The following is a 22305-nucleotide window of genomic DNA, read 5'->3' on the forward strand; positions in this document are numbered from 1 at the left end:
CTGAGACTGTGTGGCAGCACCCTACGCTGCACACCACGTGATGGCCTCCCAGTCTGGGTGGGGCTGGGGCCACGACGGGGGCTCTTTGCACACATCGTCTCCTGACGAGGAGTGTCCTCAAGAGCTGTGGATGACACCGTGTGCTTTCCTCATTTTTGTTCCTGAAGCCAGAGAAGAGACAGCTTCTTTCTTCTTGCTTTTCAACACTGCGTTAAAGTCAGACATACTTTGAAAGCCCTTCCTAAGGAACTTTCTTTTATGGAAACTGACATTAAGTTGTTATTGCTTTTTTCAAAACAAATTGAGGTAAAGTTTACATAACCTGAAATTGGTCATTTTAAAGTGTACATGTTAGTGGTATTAAGTACATTCACAATGTTGTGCAAACGTCACCTCGGTCTAGTTTCAGAACATTTTCATCCCCTTCATAGGAGACCCCATGTCCATTAGCAGTCCCTCCTGTTCTCCGCCCCAGCAGCCCCTGGCAACCACCGATCTGCTTTCTGTCTCTATAGGTTTGCCTATTTCGGACAGTTCATTTTAATTAAATTAATTCATTTCAGACCGTCCTTGTGGGACTGGCTTTTTTCACTTAGCACAGTGTTTTCAAGGGTTATCCACATTGTAGCACGTGTCAGCCCTTCATTCCTTTTCTGGCTGCAGAGTGTTCCACTCTGTAGATTCCCCCACACGTGGTTAATCCACTCATCCTTGGATGGACATTTGCGTTGTTTCCACCTTTTGGCTATTGTGAATAGTGCTGCTATTGCTTACTTAAAAACAAAATGAAACTTTTATTAGAGTGTTAGAGTGTGATAAAAGAGTATCATATAGAGATTCATACAGCTTAATGAATTTTCACAAAACCCACATGCTTGTGTAGCCAGCACCCAGGACCAGAAGCACAACATTACCCACCCCTCAGAGCCCCTGATGTGTTCCATTACTTTTGTGTTCTGTGTGGTTTTTCTATGAGTTGTCTTGTTTTTAAAAGTCTAAGAAACGGTGTCTCTGGGTATGTAATAGTCAAACACAAACCCGAATCTGTGCCTTAAGAGGAAGGATGGGTATACTTTATTAAACAGCTGACTGTCTCTGATCCATCATCTCCTTGCAAAGGAATTTATTTTTGTGTCCAAGGAAGATGCTGGAGCATCTTTTGGTGCTTACTGAGAGTTTACTTTGAAGTTACTGGGGATTAAATGGCTGTGGACTAAGGGGGAGCCCATACAGGGGCTATTTCCTGAGGAATATTCCAAACTCTAGAAATCACACCCAAGGATCTGAACTTCAGTTCACCTGGCATCCTCAGACTGATGACCACCTGGGGTGACATAAATGCAGCTGTGGCTCAGGGTCTGCGTTCACGTCTCAATGAACACAGAGTAGTTGGGAGTGTCCTATAGCACGTGTACGGTCACCAGACAAACTAAAATGCATTTGCAGTCAGCAAAGTAGGCAACACGCTACTTCTAAGATCATTCAGTTTCCATAGTCTGTTTCTTTGCTGCCGCTAACGTGGCTAGAATATATTCAGGATACTTCTCGGAAGATGTAGTTGGTTAGGAAGATGGAACTGCCTCCCTCGTCTCTCTCTGACTGGTATCCACTGTCTATAAACAGAGCGGGAAGCCTTCAAAAGCTTTTTGGAAGATCAAGGGCAGCTGCGATGGTGCGTTCAACTTCTTTATTTTACCAGGGAGCAGTTGCAGTCCCTTGTTTTCCGTTTTCATGCTGTGGCTTGACATTTAATTTTAAAAGCCAACCTGAATGACATGGCAAGGGGAGAGAGAAAGTCACGAGCGTCTCAAGTGACAGATGTTCACTTTGAATGCTATTTGCACTGGGGCTTATCATTCTTTAACCCACAGCAGGCAAACAGGGCCAGACTTTGCAGGGGAAGAAATGAAAATGTAAAAGGGTATTCTCTCCAAGTCGCAGTAGATGTGACCGACTAAGGAGGTCAAATCACTTGTCCCACCTTTTCCCAGCTGACTGATTTTGAAGAACGGTGCCTCCTTTGATGACTGAGCAAAATGCAAGCTTGTCGAGGGGGTACCGTGTTTCCTGGGGATTGGGAAGGGGGACTCAGCTGCCTTCCCTCATGCCCCTTTTCTCTGTGCTCCCTCAAGTTCCCGTCGGGCCTCTTCATCCCCAGCATGGCCTTGGGAGCAATGGCGGGCAGGATGGTGGGCATTGGCGTGGAGCAGCTGGCTTACCATCACCGTGCCTGGATCATCTTCCGGAACTGGTGCCGGCCCGGAGCAGACTGCATCACACCAGGGCTTTACGCACTGGTGGGAGCTGCAGCCTGCCTAGGTACAACCACGGGTGGGGCAGGGAGGGAGTGGGGGCACTGAGCTGGCTTAGAGGACTGGCGAGGAGGAAGGCATGGACTTGAACATTTGCCTTACTCAGGGTAGGCTAGGTTGTGCTGCTATAACGAGTATCCCCCCAAATCTCGGTGGCTCACACACCAAGGCTTATATCTTGCTCACTATATATATACACACATATATATATATGTAAAAAACATGGGTGAACAGAAGATTGTTCCCACCCAGTCATTCAGGGGCCCAGGCTGATGGAGTCTCCGCCATCTTACAGCCATACCACCTGGAACAGTAGTTCTTAACGAGGAGTGATTCTGCCTTTCAGGGACACTTGGCAGTATCTGAAGATACTTTAGGTTGTCACACCTGGGGAGGGAGGTGCCACTTGCATCTATTGGGTAGAGACCAGGGATGCTGCTAAACATGGTATAGTGTACAAGACAGCCCCTGACAACAAAGAATGCTCCAGTCCCAAATGTCCCTAGTGCTGAAGTTTAGAAACCTTGGTTTAAACTCCCTGGAAGAACAGGAGTCAGTATGGATTCTCCCTTTGAATACTAAGGGACACAAAGCTGGGTCTCTCTCCTCTCTCTAGTCGCTAATAATCCTAAAATTGCAAGGCTTATGGGGTTGCTTCTTCAGTCAGATCCATTCACCCAAAAGCCAGACATGTGGGCCTAGGTGAGTGGTCCCTCGTTGGAGCAGAGCCCCCATCCAGGTGTGACTTACAGCTCCCTGACGCAGTGCCACGTTGAACAGAACCTGGCATCTGTTCCTGAGGCCTGAGCATGGGCGGCATGTGGGAATGTCCTCTTGGAACACGTGGGAGGAGCATTTACAGCCCTCTATCCATTTCCACACATCATACCCTCCGAGGGTCCGGGATCAGGCTTCTGAATCTCACTTGTGTCTTGTGTTGCAGGTGGAGTTACCAGGATGACAGTGTCGTTGGTGGTCATCATGTTCGAGTTCACGGGTGGTCTGGAGTACATTGTGCCCATCATGGCGGCGGCTGTGACCAGCAAGTTGGTGGCCGATGCCTTTGGGAAGGAAGGCATCTACGAGGCCCATATCCACTTGAACGGCTACCCCTTCCTGGATGTGAAGGACGAGTTCACCCACCACACGCTGGCCACCGATGTCATGCTGCCCCGGCGGGGAGAGCCGCCGCTGTCGGTGCTCACCCAGGACCGCATGACCGTGGAGGATGTGGAGACGCTCATCAAGGACACCGACTACAACGGCTTCCCCGTGGTGGTCTCCAGAGACTCCGAGCGCCTTATCGGATTTGTCCAGCGGAGGGAGCTGATACTCGCAATAAGTGAGTAAAGAAGCAAGCTCCCCTTGGTCAGGAACCAAGAGGCAGCTCTGTGCCCCCCAGTGATCAGAGAGGTGCGAGAGAATGTGCGTCACGCCAGGGGCTCGCAAGCGTTCGTGTGTGCGCGGTCACCCGGGGATCTGGTGGAAATGCAGACGCTGATGGAGCAGGTCTGGAGCGGGGCCCAGACTGCGCTCCTCACAGGCTCTCCATTGATGCCGATGCTGCTGGCCCCCAAGTCACTCTGTGAAGCACAAGGGCTCAGACCCAAGTCTTGTGTGGATGGAAAGGGACCACGTGTTTGCAAGCAGCCCCCTGGGCCCGCTCCTCTGGGAGGCAAGCTGCAGATGCTGCCTTTTTGGGGAAGTGCTGGATGAAGCTCAGGAGGAGATGTGAGTAGTCCGGGCCGAGCTGCTTTCAGAGAGACTTTCAGGTGGGCTGTGCAGCCGCTGCGGCTTGTGAGGTCTCTGCCCTGCCACCTCCCTGCCACTGCACAGGCTTTCCTTCACTTCATGGCATCACATGTGATCCGGCTGTTAGCGGCCGCATGGGTAAATGATATCGCTCGAGTCCGCTCTGTGATTATTTTCCTCCTCGTGTTCCAACTGAAATCAGCTGCACCGAGGGGCGGGCTGTTGAGTTGGGGGAGGAGAGAAGGGGCGATGCCCACATGGGGGCACCTCAGAAGAGCAAGCCTGTGGGCCCCAGCAACCTACTGCCGGCTGCTTTGGAAGGGGAGCAGGAGGAAGGATTCAGCAGACAGAGGGCACTGAGGGCCAGAGGCCTGGGCGTGAGTGGTTGGGAGCCCCGGGCAGGGAGGAGCAGTGAGCCTCGGAGATGGAGCCCTGCTGGACCTCAAGATGCAGCAGGGGCGGAGGCCGGCATAGCCCTTGCACCGGCACGTGGCCAATGCCATCCACTCAGCATCCTCGCTCCGCGATCTGCACGGCATCCAGCATCCTGTGGTAGTCGGGGGCCCATGGCCAGCTTCCGTGTGCATGTGATAATTTTTACTGTGCGTGCCGTCTTCCCGAGTATTCGTGACTCTCATCAACGGACTTGCCCTGGTCTCGTTGCCGATTGCCTCACCGCGAGCATGTCTTCACCAGACGAAACTGCTTGCTTCTCCCTGCTCTCTGTTTTTTATTTCTAAGGTGCTTCCCTTCAACTTCTAAATCCTCTTCCCAATGTTAAGTAGCTTTTAAAATATCTTTAACATATCTCCATCAAAGGCTTTATAGGATAAGCATAAGCTATTGCCTCTAATTTAGCTTGCTGTTCAAACATTTTTACCTCCCCCAAAGCAAAAATTGATTTTGTATTTTAGACACTATAGCAAGTTTGTGCTTCACTGTTCGGTTTGTGTTCACTGTTTGTTGCTTTAATATAAGTCCTGTCCCTTAGCAGGTAGGTGCTTTTAGGTGTAAATATTGCCTTATAAATAACGAGTTTTTTAAAGTTGTTTAAGTAGGGATGGGTTTCATTTAAAGTAATGTAATCAGCAGCCTTTAAAAAATGTATTCAGTCCCTGACATCCTTTAAGCAAAGGTTGAAACTTGAAAACTAAAGTAATAAATGTCACAGCATCCACTATCTATTGTGTGGTTGCAGGCACAGCTGCTAAGAGACAGCTGACTAATTTCGCTGAAACCCATTACTGTAGTCAAGGGGGAAGCACTAACTGTCGTCAAGTGGTTAGGGAAGACCCTTAGGCTTGCCCACCATGCGCTCTCCTAGAAGCTGTGCTTGGAGCATCTGAAGAGGCACCACGCGGTGTCAATAGTACCTGTGTGCTCTCAGTCAGACCTGTAATAGTACAGAAGCAGCTATCTACACAGTTTGCGCCGAAGCAAGGAGTGTGTTGCTCTGAGGAATCACAAGAGCTGTTTTCCTGGTCTGTGGAAAGAGAAGAGTCCCTGTACTCTAGGGGAGAAATTCATGACCTGTACTTGAGGAATTATCTGCCCTTTTATGAGTATAGAAATGTGACGTTCACATTTAGCTGGTGTCACTCTTAGGGGAATTGGGAGCAAAGATTACAGACAGATGCAAGATAGTTGCGATAAGAAAAGAGTGGTGAATGAGGTGAATGAGGATTTTTCTTACACATCATGTTTACAATTGTAACAACCGCTCACATGAAGCTGAAAATGTTTTATTTTCAATCCGTCTCTGGAATACCAAAGCACAGCTACGTCTCTGCTAGAGGGGGATTAGTGAGCACTGCCCGGGCAATGTGGCCATCTTCGTCACCACATGTTAACACATGGGGCCGTATGTGACCCGTGTTCCAATTCCTGGTGAGTGGGACTTGGCCTCTCGTTTTTCTTTGCAAGTATGAGGCTCTTTCTGTACTCAGCGGGGCTCAGGCTCTTCTAGTCTTGAGTTGTGCAGTTAAGCCAGGAAGGCTTCAGAGAGGCCTCAGTGGGAGCCACAGAGGTGATGAAAGGAGGGAAGAGTAGGGTGGTGGGGAAGAGTAGAGGGACCTCATCTCCTCGTCTGGTAGATGATTCAATGATGACTCTTCAGCACGTGGAAGATGCTCACTTGCAGAAAGGGGGCCACATCCAGGACTGAACAAGAGGATAAGTGTCACATCTGTTGGACAAGCTATTCAGAAGTACAGAGGTGTCTGCCTGAGAGGGCTGTTAATGATTGGACTAGATCATGGGGAACAGTAGGGCCATCTACTTCTTTCTGCTGTGGATGTTAATATGTACATATATGTAAATATGTAGATATAGATACAGATATACAGATGGATGTGCAGGGGGACTTTTCCATGCTTTGGTAGACAATAACCTGTCATAAGTTAATATGCTTTTTCTTCGATATAGTGTTTACTTTTTTATCCTATCATCTACGTACCGACCACTACTGTGGTTGCTCTCAAGTTTTTATTTTAATCTTTTTCATTAATTACATCTGTTTTATGGAAGCATTTTTAATTAACAAGATGGTAGAGTATTACCTCCCTAAACACATAATTACTCTAAAGTAGGGGTTCTCAACCTTAGCACGATGGACATTTGGGGCTGGATCGTTCTCTGTGGTGGGAACTGTCCTATGCACTGTAGGATGTTTAGCAGCATCCCTGGCCTCCACCCACCAGATGCCAGGAGCACCTCCCCTTCCCAATTGTGACAACCAAAAATGTCTCCAGGCACTGCCAAATGTCACCTGGGGGTGGGTTGTGGGGGCAAAATTGCTCCCAGTTGAGAACTGTTGCTCTAAAGCCACTTAATAACTTACCAGATGTGTGATTATTTCTAGTCTTTTAAAATTTCTTGGCCTATCACAGTTTGTAAAATTCATCTTACAAACGGTATTGATTACGCCCTCTGTGTACAAGGGTACTTCAAAAAGTTCATGGGGAAATAGAACTAAAGGTTTTATGAATCTTTCCATGAACTTTTGAAGTATCCTTATATTGCTGCTAGAAAGTAGAATGTCAAGTTGAATAACCTCAGCGGCTGCTCATAAAAAGTACGTCATATTTCAGGGGCCGTGGTCACTGAGAGTAGCTCTAGTAGAATATATGACAAACCTCCTATGTTAAAGACAGTTATAAAAACATTTTAACTACTTTAACTTTAAAACATTTAAAAATAAGGACTATTAGGTTTTTTAAAAAGTAAAAGTAATACACACTCATAGAATATTGGGGAAATTAGAAAAAAAAAGGAAAAATTTTAAAAGGCATCCACTTTCTTTAATATTTAAAGAAAGTTAATATTTACTGCATTTAGAGCATTTCCTTCCTGGCTCTTAAAAAATATGTTCATTTTGGGCCATATTTTTTTGGTTTCTTCCCCAACATGGGCTCCCAAGTGTCCCTGGGGCCTGCGAGTCTATTCTTTCGTACCACTAGCTCATCCCCTGGGTGAGGAGTTGGTTTATTCTTTCATACAGAAATATTTCTTCAGCGTCTAGCATGTGTTGGTGCTATCCTAGGAGCGGTGGGTCTGTGGATGACAATACACAGTCTCTGTCCTCTGTGAACTTATGTGCTATAGTTTTGTTGCAGGCATTTTGGTGACTGACAAAGATTTCTGGTCCAAACTGGGAGTAGGTCGTTCACTCTAGTAGAGAGTTGCAAAAAGTTTTCTTGCTGGTTCTTCTTCCATTCACCAGCTTTTGGCCTATACATAGCACCTGTAACCCCAAAGTTAATATACGTGCTTATAAAAGAGTTCCAAAGTGGCCTAGCAGAGCCCTTCTGGAGAGAGCAGCAGTTACCAGTGTTGGAGCACAAGCTCAGATCTCTGGCTCGGACCCTAGCCGATGCCTACGATTCTTACTTGGCAGTGAATAGCTCATGGGCTTTCCTTCCTAATGCCTCCCACATGAAATAGGCTCTGTTCTACATGGCAGGCAGAACCAGATACACTGTCATTTGGTAGACCTACCATTCATTCATGCGTGCATTTAGCAAATTTCTGTTTTGTGTCTACTGTGTGCTAGGCATTGTCCAGGCACTTGGAGTGCAGTTGGGAGAATGAGTTCATTGAGGTAGTGGCTGTTAGAATCAGGGCTTTAAACCCAATCAGCAAATTCAGAGGAAATATAAGCTTGTTATTTATTTTAGGAAGTGGATTGATGGTTCACTAAGTCATATTGGGTTTTATAAGAGGTTCGGCAAATCCATGTGATCAGTTCTTAATTGGGGTCAGTGGCTTGATTCAATCCTGACATTCAACCTGTTAAAATAGATGGAAATCTTGCTATGTGGGACATTATATGAGTCAGTGGTCTACAAAAATGAGCAAGTATGTGTTGACCACTGCTTCCCTGACATAGTGCTTAAAGATGGAAGCATCTTGGTTTAGGAGAGTGGTACACAGTGTGTATCATGCACGATCTACATTTGAAAACATGTTGTGCATCAGTGTTGTCTGGTGTTTGTGGTTGAATCATATTCCATTTGATGTAACTGGATTTCACCTGACCTGTATAATGTGCAGGCATTTGCCCAGCAGGCCCATTTTTCTGCTTTTAAACAGAGACCCCCTTTCAGACTCAGCCTGACCCCAAACATTAAAGTACTCTATTGTACTAAAAGGCCTTAGAGGAAGCAGTTAGAATTTTATTTTTGAAAGAACAATATAGGTGAATAGTAGTCTTGAGAAGGCAAGAAATGTTATTACAGAAAGCAGGATCCATTCTAAGGCTAGTCTTGCTGTGCATTTTCCCTAAGCTTTTCTCATGAACCAAAAGAAAGATTAAAATTCCAACAGAAGGAAAATCGCCTTGGAGAAATATCTTGAGACCGATGGATTTATTTCATGCGTGATTTAAAATAGCCCGGGTTTCTAGCCCTGCATTAAGCTGTGTTTCTAATGAGTTCCTGTTACCCTACTTTTCTTCAGCTTTCTTTCACATGGCCTTGCCTACAGACAGAAACAGGCTAATTGCTACCATAACAGTTTTACTATCTTTCTTTGAGAAATCCACCAAATGGCCCATTTTTAAGACAGGAGATCCAAGGGGTTGGGGGATGTAGCTTTTCTGAGGTCGTTTCTTTGCACCCAAGGGCCATATTTGGGATTGAGCTGCATTTCTGGGCTGTGAGCCTGGGCTGGTCTTATTGGTTCCTTCTTCCTCTCAAGATTCATTATGGCATTTGGGCCAGTTATGACTGATTTTGTAAAAAAAAAAAAAAATGAAAAAAAACCAATGTATTAATGTTATTGGGCTGCTAAGTGAGGTTTCTTGTCCCGTCAAACTTCAGCCTCTGAGCAGATGGAGGAGTGTTAGGAAAGCAAGAGTGGAGGGCCCTTGGCCATTAGGGGTGCCCTGGAGTGCAGGAGGGAAGCAATGAATATCCCCAAAGGAGCTGTCTTGATCAGGCCCATTTTGCAAGACTTTGGCAACCAATGATCTGGTCACAGCAGGGGGACCCTGGCATAGCATAGCTTAAGAGAGATGCCAGTTTCACAGATCTTTAGCTGAAGCCCCTCATTAAAAATGTGCAGTTTGTCCTCTAAACCCCTTTTGTGTGGGATTCGAGGATGCCGTGTGGGGCTATAGGGTGGAGTTTCTCGGCCAGGATTTTTGTGTGGCTTATTATTCCTGCTTGTCCCCATTCTAGAGAATGCCAGACAGAGGCAGGAGGGCATCGTGAGCAATTCCATCACGTTCTTCACAGAGGAGCCCCCTGAGTTGCCGGCCAACAACCCGCACCCCCTGAAGCTGCGGCACATCCTCAACCTCAGCCCTTTCACGGTCACGGACCACACCCCCATGGAGATGGTGGTGGACATCTTCCAGCAACTGGGGCTCCGGGAGTGCCTGGTGACACAGAGTGGGTGAGTGGCGGGACAAGTGTGGACAGAATGTGTACTGTGGCTAGACTCGGGGAAAAAAGATGCATCGTCAGCCCTTAAGGAACTCACGGTCTGCTGGGGTGGACCAGTGCTTGCCAGGTGATGTCAGGGAGTCGTGGTGAGTGTATCGAGAAGGAAATGTACAAGGAGCTTTGGGACCTGGAGCTGGGATGGCCAGTGCAGCTCAGGAAGGCGGGAGACGCTTGCAGGCTACACTCCTGTCTGGGCCGAGTCTGTGGGTGGAGTCAAAAACGGGAGGAGCCAGAGGAGAGGGGCTTGGTGCTGCTTTTCTATCACCCGGATGGTACTTGGCTCAGGGAGAAAGTATGGCCAATTCTGTCCTAAGGCAACATAGGCGTTCCTCAAAATCACAGCGCTCTGCAAACATGAGCAGTGAAGACCACAGGACTTATGGGGAAAATGGGGGTTAGGCGCAAAACACTCAAAAACTTCATCAGTGACACGTTTAAAGAAGCGATGGAAACATAATACAAATGGTAGTGCCATTTTATACATATTAAATGGTCAAGAAATACATGAATATGCCAATAAATATGTCACTTCTTGAGAAGACCTGAAGTTGGCCGTGGTGTGGGCATCAGAAAGGCTGCAGCCTGTGTCACTGTGAAGGGCTGGCAGAAGAGCTCTCTGAAATCGGAGGGGAGGTTGTCCCAGCAGGTGTGGACCCATCAGCTGGAGTAGCTCATAGATGTTTGAGGGGTGCGTGTGTGCGCATTTGCATATTCCAGTGCCACTGGGTTCAGCTAGGTGCAGTTTTCTGCATTCACCTGGAGTTTCTTGTGGATAAAATCTTGCATAAGCGAGGTGGTATTCATATTATGCTCCAACTGTTCCTTAATATATCAGTGTCTGAAACAACTTCAGGTATTCCAAACAAACATCGTCAGAGAATTGAGAGGTTTTCAACCCCGTGGCATTGTCTCTGCCGCCATATTACTTTTGCTTTGTGTCATCACAAACCAGGAAACCAGTGACAGAAAGATCAATGGTCCATGACAGTACCACAGGTGCAGTTCCCTGAAGGTCATTCTTTGTGCTCTGAGGTGTGCCACAGGTTCCGTGGCTCAGAAGCTTGGGTAGAGGAGGGAACTTGCTCAATAAGGGTGGGCTGGAACCTATGCTGATCTGTCCATTTTATTCCTTTATATGCTGGGGTATGTGGTTGGGGATGGGTTGTGGAGACATTCGTACCTGATGTAGTTTAGGCCTTCATAGAATCCATTTGGGGTGTCACAACTGGAGGCCAGGGCTGATGCTTAACATCCTGCAACGTACAGGACAGCCCCCCAATAAAACATTTGGCCCAAAATGTCACTTGTCCTGCAGTCAAGTGACCCTGGACTGGATGTCCATGTATAGCCAGATGAGCAATTCTATTCATATGTCTTTCTTCCTGCTGTCCTGCAAACAGGGACACAGTCTGTGCAAAGGGTTAGATTTGCACATATACTCAGAGAATTCAGCCAGCAGGATGAGCATCCTCCTTAGGTCTGACTGCAGCCAGAGGTGTGTCTTGCACATGGGAGGTGCAGTCAGCAGGGAACAAATCAATGAATCCTGTGTTTGAGGATCGAGATCATTTCTGCTGCTGAATTTTAAAGGAGCTCATTGGCTTCTCAAACTTGAGCATGCATCAGAATGCCCCAGAGGGTTAAACCTCCAGGTTAAAACCCACCACAGAGCTACTGATTCCTGAGGGCTGGGGCGAGGCCTGAGAATTTACATTTCTACCAAGCTCCCAGTGAGGCTCCTGCTGCTGCTCTGGGGACCCCACGTTGAGAAACCCTGAAGTCAGCTTATGCACTTGAGTTTCCAGCGCTTGGCACAAATACCACTGTGATCACCCGTGTCGTTTCAAGTATATAATAGTTTCTCCTTTCCTTTAAAACAATAATCCAATGTCGTTTATCATCAGAATTTCCAATCCAGGCAGGAAATTCTGCCCTTAACACCGGCTCACACCTCATGGAGCCCCATGAGATTTTCCTGTGAAGATCTGGGTGCCGAAATTGGCTCTGAATGTTCTGCAAGAAAACAAAATTGCACTCTCTCTCATTCTAAATGTTTTAAACAAACACAGATGCTGATACGTTGGTGCTGGCAAGGGATCCTTGTTTGCGGGGCGTTTCATCTCCTTGGGCTCGCAGCCCGGGCAGGCGTCTCAAGCCGGTTGTGTTTCTGGTGCGCGCCCCTGCCATGTGCCTTCCTGGCTTGAGACGGCGGGAGCCGAGCCCAGTCCTGCCCACCTGGATCATCTGCAGGATTCCTCAGGGCCTGGGGCCCAAGGTAACCTTGAAACCAGACCAGGAACTGTAGAAGTCATTGTCCCCAGGATGTCAGAGTCTAGGAAGCCTCTGTTGGCTAAGAGTGAGATTTTTCCCTAGGAAGGTTCTAGAAAAGAAAAGTGAGTAGGGGAGATGATGTCAGATTTCCTCCAAGTCCTGCTAGGTGGTTCACAGGGACCTGGCCAAGGCAGCTGTCTCAGAAGAGCCCAGCTGCTCGAATCTGAGTTATGTTCTTGGTCATAGATCCGGCCATTTATAATTCACTAGATTCGCTCAAACTGCTACCCAAATGGGCCTGGAAGTTCAAAACCTTGATTTAAATCAAATAGGACATTTCGTGCCACTAATGAAGACTGCTGGATTTGATGTCGTCTCCTTCTGGGCTGATGTTCAGCTTTCTTTCAGTGTATGCATGAACTCAAGGCAGCTCCTGAACTATCTCCCCAGCGCCCTTGGAACCAACTGAACTTTTTCAGTCATGGGCTTTTTAAGAGGAGGTTTCCAGAACTGCAAGTGCCTGATCTTTTGATACTGTCTCCTGGGTGAAGATAAGGAAACAAAAACCAGGCTTTATAGATATGGGAGGGGTGTGTGTGTGTGTGTGAGTGTGTGTGTGTGTGTGTGTGTGTGTGTGTGTGTGTGTGTGTGTGTGTGTTATAGTGGAGTTCTCATCACTTTGCAAACACTAACAAGTCATATTTTTTTCAATGCAACACTGGTTTAATCAACATCTTACTGAGCATCTATGAGTATTTTCGCTGAGAACTGAAGAAAGGTCAAAAAGTGTTAAAAAAAAAAAAAAAAGCTGAGGAGCTTGTCATGCACTAAGGAACATGGACAAAATCCAGTTTAAGTGCTGTTATCCAAGGCTGGTGTTCTAGAGGGGAACGTCCTGAACTAGGCTTTACGATAGAAAATAAATGTCAGAGGATGACAGCTGGTTAAGTTGAGGGACTGTCGCTATTTAGTGGTCATCAGAAGCAGAGCCCTTGCCTACTGCATAAGAGCCCCTTTAGGTGTCCCGCCCGGGTGGATGGAACTGCTCACACCTGCTCTCATCTTCCTTCTGATCAGGGCTTTCCTTGTGGGCTATTACAGGTAAAAGCTGCCGGCCTTACAACTATTCATTTTTCATTATGAATGGATAGTTGGAATCCCAACACTTACAAATGCTCCTTTTAAAAAAACTTCCATCTCCTGTTCCTTTGCGCTTTGTTTTACAATGATACTTTCTGAGGGAGAGGTCAGTGAGAGAATTCCTCACCTGCCCTTCGCTCCTAGCTGTGTATTCTTGGCATCTGAGTGGTGGGTGGGACTTTGCATCACATATGCCTTTATTTATCTATCTGGATGTCTATTTATTTAATAGTTTTATCAGAACTCACATACTGTACAATTCATACCCTTAAAATGTACAATTCAGTGATTTTTAGCAGAAAATGAATTGTGCATCCATCTCAACAGTTTTAGAACATTTTAGTATTCCAAAAAGAAACTCCACACCCCTTAGCTATCACCTCTTATACCACAGCCCTAAGGCAATCACTAATCTACCTTCTGTCTCTGGGGATTTGCCTATTCTGGACATTTTATATAAATGGAATCATACAATATGTGGCCTTTTGTGACGGGTTTCTTTCACTTAGCACAATGTTTTCAAGGTTCATTTCTGTTGTAGCAAGTGTCAGTACTTCATTTCTTTTTCTGGCTAAACAATTCTCCATTGTATGGATAGACCACATTTTGTTGATCATTTCATTAGGTGATGGACATTTGGCTTCTCTTTATTTTTCAAATGAGGATATGGGACGTTAAGAGTTAAAACACTTTGATCAAGCTTGAAGGGAATCGGTTGCACAGCCAGTCCTACCTGGGCTGCTTCCAGGTATCCTATTTCCTGAGGCACCATGAGCTACCAGGCACTGGGGCAAAGCTGTGCAGATACAGTGCCATCAAGGGCCTTTGGTAGAGGACCCTGCCAGCTGACCCTGACCCCAGAGGACATCAGTGCCCTTCACCAGCAGTTTTGGGGGTCAACAACAATGGGGAGTGGACCTGGGGGCAGTTGGAAATATGCAGCAGCACTTTCAATATTCAAGATAATTGGAATATTGGAATATCTGGTCAATAAGATACAGAGCATGTGGGGCCAGGTAGTGGGATTTCCATGTTCCATGCTGACGGTGCACTATACATTCACCTACAGAGGTCCACTCTTGCTTGAAAACTCCCAGGCAGGAGGGATTTTGCAAGTATTTTAGAGCTGCTGCCAGATAATAACCCTTTAGTTATGAATTGTGGGGAGATAAGTGGGGTTCTAGAAGTAATACAAGGGCAGCAGGGACATTTCAGGGTGTCCAGCTCAGCAGCTATAAACCAACTGGTCTAGAAATATTTAGTACTTTCCATCTGGGCAGTGGTTCTCCAGCAGGGGCATTCCCATCCTCAGACATTTGACATTTGGCAAGGCCTAGAGACATTTTTCATTGTCACAATGAGGGGGGTTGGGGGTGGTGGTGGGAGTGGTGCTTCTGGCACCTAGTGGGTAGAGGCCTGGGATGCAGCTGTATGTTCTACAGTGCATAAAACAGGTCCCCCACAACAAAGAATTATCCAGCCTTAAATGTCACTAGTGCCAAAGAGGAGAAACCCTGAGTAAAGCCTTCGTGGGGCATGGAGGAGTAGAGGGAGACCTGGAGACCCAGACTGCGACTCATATTGCTGCTACTGCACAGGAGAGGGACTCACTGAGGACTCCTTCCTGCCCTTATATAGTGGCCTCTCCCAGTGACAAAGCCACCTCTCCTTGTCATCCCTTGAAATTAATTAGAATCATCAGAGCTAGAACAAAATTGATCTGACCCCAGGAGGAAACCTCCTTTTCTTACCGGGGACACCAAGCCTCTGACATGGATAAGACAGGGGCTCACTGAAGCTTCTGTGACTGTAGAAGCAGGGTTTTTTGGCAAAGCAGTGGGTAATAGTGCCTTTGAGGAAATGTTTACCTTTAATCAAATGAATGCAATGGGCCTTTGTTATGGCAGATGACCCCCAACCTCCTAAGACAAATCAGGATGGAAAGAAGGTGTTCCAGGAGCTGCCAGCTGGACCAGTACCATTCCTGTGTGGGGAGCCCTTGTTGGGTTCTGATCCCATCAGCCAGGGTAATACTTACAAACGGCTTTTCCTGGAGAACCCAGCATCGTGTGCAAGGAAGAGAGAGGATGTTTGTTTCCTTTAGGTGTCTTGTTTCAGGATTAAACCAGCACAAGCCAGGTGCACCTACATCAGTTCCATGCACCTTGTTATCAATTTTAGAATTCCACATGGTGTAGGAAGGAAAGCATTCAGAGGGGATTACCTTACTACAACTGTTCAATGAAGAGGAAGTTGAAGGATTCTTATGGACTGAAACATGGCCCCATCCAAATTACTGTGCTGAAGCCCTAACCCCCAATGTGACTGTATTTGGAGATAGGGCCTTTAGGATGTAATTAAGGTTAAATGAGGTCAGAAGGGTGGGGCCCTCATTCTATAGTACTGGTGTCCTTATAAGAAGAGGAAGAGACACCATGGGTGTATACTCACAGAGGAAAGGCCATGTGAGCACTCAGGGAGAAGGTGGTCATCTGCAAACCAAGGAGATGTCTCAGGAGAAACCAGCCCTGCCCTCACACTGATCTTGGACTTCCAGCCTCCAGAACTGTGAGAAGTAAATAGCTGTTGTTTAAGCCCCCCAGTCTGTGGTATTTTGTTAAGGCAGCCCAAGCCGACTAATACAAGGACTTGGCAGGTTTAGAAAAGCAGCATCTTGTTTTATGGGACATCTTTAATTTTACTGCACTTTGATAAGTTTCACAGATGTATTTAAAGTAGTACATGAACATGGTGAAAGTTGAGTGGTCCTAAACAGCTTGAGTGAACAACAGTTCCAGCTGTATCCCTCTTCGCCACCCGCCTCTCCTTTCAGGCAACCACTTTTCCCCCCAAGGTTTTGTTTTTGTTTGTTTGCTTGTTTCTTTTAATTAATAGACTATTTTTAGAGAAGTTTTAGGTTTACAGAAAAATTGAGCAAAAAGTACAGAGTTGCCATATTCCCCCTCCTCATCCCTCCCGTTTTCCCTATTGTTAACATCTCGCATTAGTGTGTTCTATTTCTTGATGGAGCAATACTGATACATGCTTATGAACTGAAGTCCATAGTTTACATTAGGGTACACTCTCTGTATTGTACATTTCTATGGATTTTGACAAATGCAAAATGTCATGTATCCACCATGATAGTGCCATAGGGAATAGTTTCACTGCCCCGTATGCATCTCTCTCACTCTCCTCCCACCTCCTGGAAACCAAAGATCTTTTTACTGTCTCCATAGTTTTGCCTTTTCCAGAGTGTCACATACTTGGAATCGGACAGTGTGTAGCTTTTTCAGACTGGCTTCTTTCATTTAGCCGTAGGCATTTAAGGTTCTTCTGCATCTTTTTGTGACTTGATAGCTCGTTTCTTTTTATTGCTGAGTAGTATTCCATTGTATGGATGTACCACGGTTTATTCATTCACCTATTGAAAGACATGTTGCTGGCTTCCAAGTATTGGCAATTAGGAATGAAGCATGAAGCATACATCCTCTAAGGATAACGGTATTTTTTACAAAATCATCAAACCGTAATTACACAAAATTAACAATAATTCAATATATCATTCAATATCCAGTCCATATTCAAATTTCAATCCAGAATCCCATCAAGGTTCACACATTGTATTTGGTTCTGTTGCCTCTTTGGTCTTTTGTCTAGAACAGTTCCCTGCCTTGTTTGTTTGTTTGTATGTTTTTTATGGCATGGATTTTCTTTGACAAGTCCAGACCAGTAGTCTCTTTTTATATTTACCTGATTCCTTCCTCATGATTCAATTTGGTTTCAGTAGTTTTGGGCAGCATTCCAACACAGGTGATGCTGTAACGTCAGCTTTTCTGACTTGGTTGATGTTAAGCTCAACACCTGGATGAAGTGGTGATGATCAGAGTCTTCTGTTGTAAAGGGACATTTCGATCCTTGCACATAATCAGTATAACAGTACTTGAGACCATGTGAATTTTCTGTTTTTAAGCAACATTTACCCAATGGTTTTGCTATCCATTGATAATTATTGACTAAACTAATTATTATGTTGGGGCTTGTAAAGTGCTGACCATCTAACTCTGTCCTGCTTTCTCGATTTATCAAGTGTTCCTCTCCAGTTTTTTGGTTGTTTGTTTTCATCACTATAGAGTCATGACATTTTTTTTCCGTGTTTTTGTAATCCATGTCATCATTATTATTTTTGTTTAGAATGCTTTTAAAGGCCCCTTTGCTATTTTTCTCTTTCCTGATGATGTTTCTGAGAGATGGAGGGAAAGGGGCATATTTGCTGTCTCCCCGGGTGTGATAGATGGGGAAACTAACGCAAGAAATAAATCACGTTTTTCAAGGATGTTTAAGGTGCAGTGTGGTCAGAGATAAAGTAGTTAGAATTCTGGTCTGATAGTTTCACTGATCAGTGTCCATTTCACCAGATGTAACTGATTTGAATACCTGCATGCCCTCTTCTTATTCACTATTTGTTAGTAAGAGATGAGTTTGGCTAATTTGGCTTTAATTAAATAAACAGCAGTGTATTACAGTGGTGTTTTCTGATTGTTGTTGTTGTTTTTGGTATGGCATCATTTTACATAAACACAGAGTAGAAACCTGTTATTTTAATAGCTATACAGTATTCCAGTATGAGACTGCCATAGTTTGCTTCCCATTTTCCCTTTTCTTGGGTAAGATGGAGATATAGTGATCAGTGTTTGGTAAACTTATTTGGCAATGGAACTTTTTTCCCAAAGAAGTCGTGCATGTCCCCTTCTTTCAAACCTTCTGTTTTACCCAGAGGGCATGATTTATTCCCACAGGTGGTCATTTAAGTATTCAGTAAAATGATGAACTGAGGGTTTCTGTGAACAGTTGAGCAGATGTTCACTGCACAATCCAAGGAGCAGTGTTTTAGTCCGTTTCTGTTGCTTATGACAGAAATACCCGAGACTGGATAATTTGTAAAAGAAACAATATTTATTGCTCACCATTTGGGAGGCTGGGAAGTCCAAAGTCCAGGGAACACATCTGGTGAGGACCTTGTTCTTGGTGGCGACTCTACTGCAAAGCAAGATATGACATGGTGAATATGGCAGGCGTAAGAGAGAGACTAACCTCCCCACTGGCTCTCTTTTAAAGCCGTCAGGACCATGCCAATGATCATCCTTAAACGATCAACAGATTAATCCATTCACTAGGGCATGGTTCTCACAATCTAATCATCTCCCAAAGGTCCCATCTTTCAATGACCATAATAGGACTTCCTACCCTCTTAACACTGTCACAGTGAGGATTAAGTTTCTAATACATGGGACTTTTGGGGACACAATCCAATCCACAGGAAGCACTGTAGTATTTGTGAACAGTATTTCCTGGAGTTATGTAATGTACAGTCTAGGAGGTCCTATACAAAGAACCTTGATAAGTGGCATTGTTTTTTGTTTTTTGGGTTTTTTTGGCAGCTCGCCAGTATGGGAATCCAAACCCTTGACTGACCTTGCTGTTATTCTATATACATATTTTTAGATGTTAACTTTTTTCTTTGGTGGCTGGCCAGTATGGGAATCTGAACACTTGACCTCAGGCATTGTTTTTATAAGTTGAAAACAACGGTATTTTGAAAGGGGAGGGAATTTAATTTACAGATATGGTCAGAGATGAATGTCAAACTTTACCCCTCCGGTAAGATAGAAATGAAAATAGAATCCATTTTTTATCTTATACTTTAAATTCTTTATACTTAAAATACCTTATACTTGGAATTTCTGTGGTGTGATCGAGTTTCTGACAATGGCTTTCATAAGCCCTTTTTTAATTGATTATAGTCTTGAAATTTAAGAGAGTATTTCACTCATTGTAGGTTTGCTGCCATAATAAACAAGCTTCCAATCTCAGTGGCTTAAAGTAATAAAGGTTTATTTTTCATACACATCACATCCACTGTGGGTTGCAGCGTGTGTGGGCTGTAGACCACACAGTCATTCAGGGATCCAGGTCTTTGAATCTGTTGGCTCCTAAGTCAGTCTTCTGTTACTCAGAGTCCTTCACTAGCTCCTCTGCCTCTGACTGCCAGATGAGGAGAGAGAGTGGGGAAATGTGCAGAGACCTGGGAGTGGTGTCTGTCATCTACACCAACAGGCCATCGCCCAGAGCTCGCTGCATTGGGCTGCCCAACTGCAAAGGAGGCTTGGAAACATTGTCTATCCCTGTGCCCGGGTAGAAAGGCACTGGGGTTTAGGGACAGGGTTGAATCAATATTGCAAGGCTGACCTTTTTTTTCTATTTTGTTTCTTCTGCAGGAGACTTCTTGGCATCATCACAAAAAAGGACGTGCTGAGACATATGGCCCAGATGGCAAACCATGACCCGGAATCCATCATGTTTAATTAGCGACAAGGTGGCAATTATTTTGAGAAAAACACTGACTGTATTATTTTAAAATAAATAAATAAATGATACATTATTATCCCAGGGAAAGATCGTGCATGCACTGGAGGCAGCTGAAACAAAAGCTTTATTTGAAAGGAGGGCAAGAAGGATGAAACCTTTTTGTAAAAAAAAAAAAAAACAAAACATCAATGAGTAGGCATTTTATAGCTTTAACCCTGTATGCGTTTCAAGCTGTGTTTCTTAATGAGTTTACTAACTGCTGTGGGGGCATGTGGGTGGGTGTAACTGATGTGGTTTGTACAAGGACATGGAACACCAATGCCAAACCAAGAAACGTTCACCCCTTCTGCTCAAGGCTGATGTTTCTCACTTATGAAAGCATGTGAAACTTTGAGTCCAAAAGGCAAAGGGGTGTTGGCAAGTCAGTGTCCTTGCTTATTGGTTCCCAAAGTTTTTTCTGCTGTGTTACTGCATCATACGAAAGACATTTGCACTTACTTTGTTGGAAAAGAAAAAGAAACTAAATTTGAACCCAGTGAAAACTGCGAGTATGCCAGTGGTCCACTTACAATCAGCACATCTCTTGCTCCTATTTTTAGACTGTTATTTTGCTTATCAATCAGTTTCTTAACCAAAATCAGGGCACCCACCATGATGAGTGTGAAGAAATCATTTCTCCACGCAAGACTAGCACCATGGGTGTTTTAGTCCGTTTTGTGTTGCTATAACAGAATACCTGAAACTGGATAATTTATAAAGGAAAGAGGTTTATTTGGCTTACAATGCTGGGACAGCTGCATCTGGCATGAGCCTCAGGCTGCTTCTACTCGTGGCAGAAAAGTGGTAGGCAGCCAGTAGGTACAAGCAGATCACATGGATACAGGAAGCAAGAGAGGGAAAGAGGAGGTGCCAGGGTCTTTTCAAGCAACGAGCTTTTGCGGGAACCAATAGAGCGAGAACTCACTCATTAATCCCTCGTTCCCCAGGGAGAGCATTAATCCATTGATGAGGGATCCGCCTCCATGACTCAATCAGTTTCCAACACTGCCACATGAGTTTTGGAGGGGACAACACATCCAAACTCCATCATTCCGACCATGGCCCCCAAATCTCATGTCACTCTCACATACAAAATACAATCATTCTATCCCATCAGTCCCAAAAAGTCTTTGCTTGCTCCAGCACCAGTTTAAAAGTCCAAAGTCTCATCTGAGACCAAAAGCGAAAGTCTTTCAAGCTGTGAACCTGAAGAACAAAACCAAATTTATCTACTGCCAAGATACAATGGTAGAACAGACACTGGGTATACATTTCCATTACAAAAGGGAGGAATAGGACAGAAGAAAGGAGAAACAGGCCCCAAACAAGTCTGAAATCCAGCAGGGCAGACATTATGTCTTCAAGCCCCAAAATAATGTCCTTTGACTCCAAGTCCTGCATTCTGGGCACATTTGGGCATCTGGGCCCCCAAAGCATTAGGCAGCCTCATTCCCACAGCTCTGCCAGGTGCAGCCCAGTGGGCTGCACTGGTGCCTGCAACTTTTCCAGGCTGGTGTTCCACTCCGGTAGCTCCATAAGTCTGGGGTGTCCATGGTGGTCCCGCTGCCTTGGCTCTACTAGACATTTCCCTGGTGGGGGCTCTCCATGAGGGCTCCAACCCCACTTTCCTGCTTGGCATTGCTCTAATAGATGGCCTCTGCAGTGGCTCGTCCCCTGCAGCAGGTCTCTGCCTGGGCCCCCAGGCTTTTCCATACTTTATCAAACATGGCTTTGCAGAGGGTGAAGCATGTGAGTTCTCAGTGGGAACTCCTCCAAATGGATTGCAAGAGAAATACTAAATTGATTCTAAATCTGTTCCATTCTCTGCTCTGTAGGATGCAAAATTTTCAGTTTTAATGTATAAGCATGCACTTTCATACTAGCAATCACAGCACAGAAAGACAGAGTTAAATTTCAGATGGCCAATTTCAACATTGGGCATCTTCGTACTTGAATGTAATGACACATTTAATCTTTTAGTCAGGACTTCTGTTTTTTCTGCAGGGAGGAATTAAGCTGTGTTTTAGGGGCACTCTACAATCTGTGTAAGATTGATCCCACTTGCCCTTTCACTTTAGTCTTTGTCCCTTCCTTTTCACTGAATCATCCTCATCCTGTCAATCTCATTGTCATTGGACATTGATGTATCAGTTAGGTGTGCGTTTGGCTGCAAATAACAGAAAACCCAACATAAAGTGAAGGGCGAAATAAGAAACGTAGGAGGCGGGCACTCCGGGACTGTCTCCACAATATCATCAAGGATCCACACTTCTGGATTTTTCCCACCATCCTTACCCTTCGTAATTTGGCTTATTGCCTCCTACTTGCTGCACCTCCAGGTATCCTGTCTGCTTTCTAAGAGGGAAGACAAAGGAAGAAGCAGTGTGTATATGAAAAAGGCAGAGCTTTCCCAGAGATGCCTGGCTTACTTACACCCACCGGCCGGAATTCCATCACACGGCTCCCCACCAGAGAGT

The 22305-nt window shown here is 45.3% G+C and overlaps 1 protein-coding gene across 1 annotated transcript in view; it reads left to right on the forward strand.

The window, feature by feature from the left end:
* The window catches only part of LOC134368934 (H(+)/Cl(-) exchange transporter 4-like), a 30290-nt gene extending 10501 nt beyond the window's left edge, over positions 1-19789 (forward strand). The window contains 4 exon segments of the mRNA XM_063085174.1: positions 2133-2319; positions 3256-3654; positions 9743-9959; positions 19699-19789. Coding sequence (XP_062941244.1) covers positions 2133-2319; positions 3256-3654; positions 9743-9959; positions 19699-19789 — 894 coding nt within the window.
* Positions 19790-22305: the final 2516 nt, after the last annotated feature.

The sequence above is a fragment of the Cynocephalus volans genome, chromosome Y, assembly GCF_027409185.1.
Source record: "Cynocephalus volans isolate mCynVol1 chromosome Y, mCynVol1.pri, whole genome shotgun sequence".
Classification (NCBI taxonomy): domain Eukaryota; kingdom Metazoa; phylum Chordata; class Mammalia; order Dermoptera; family Cynocephalidae; genus Cynocephalus; species Cynocephalus volans.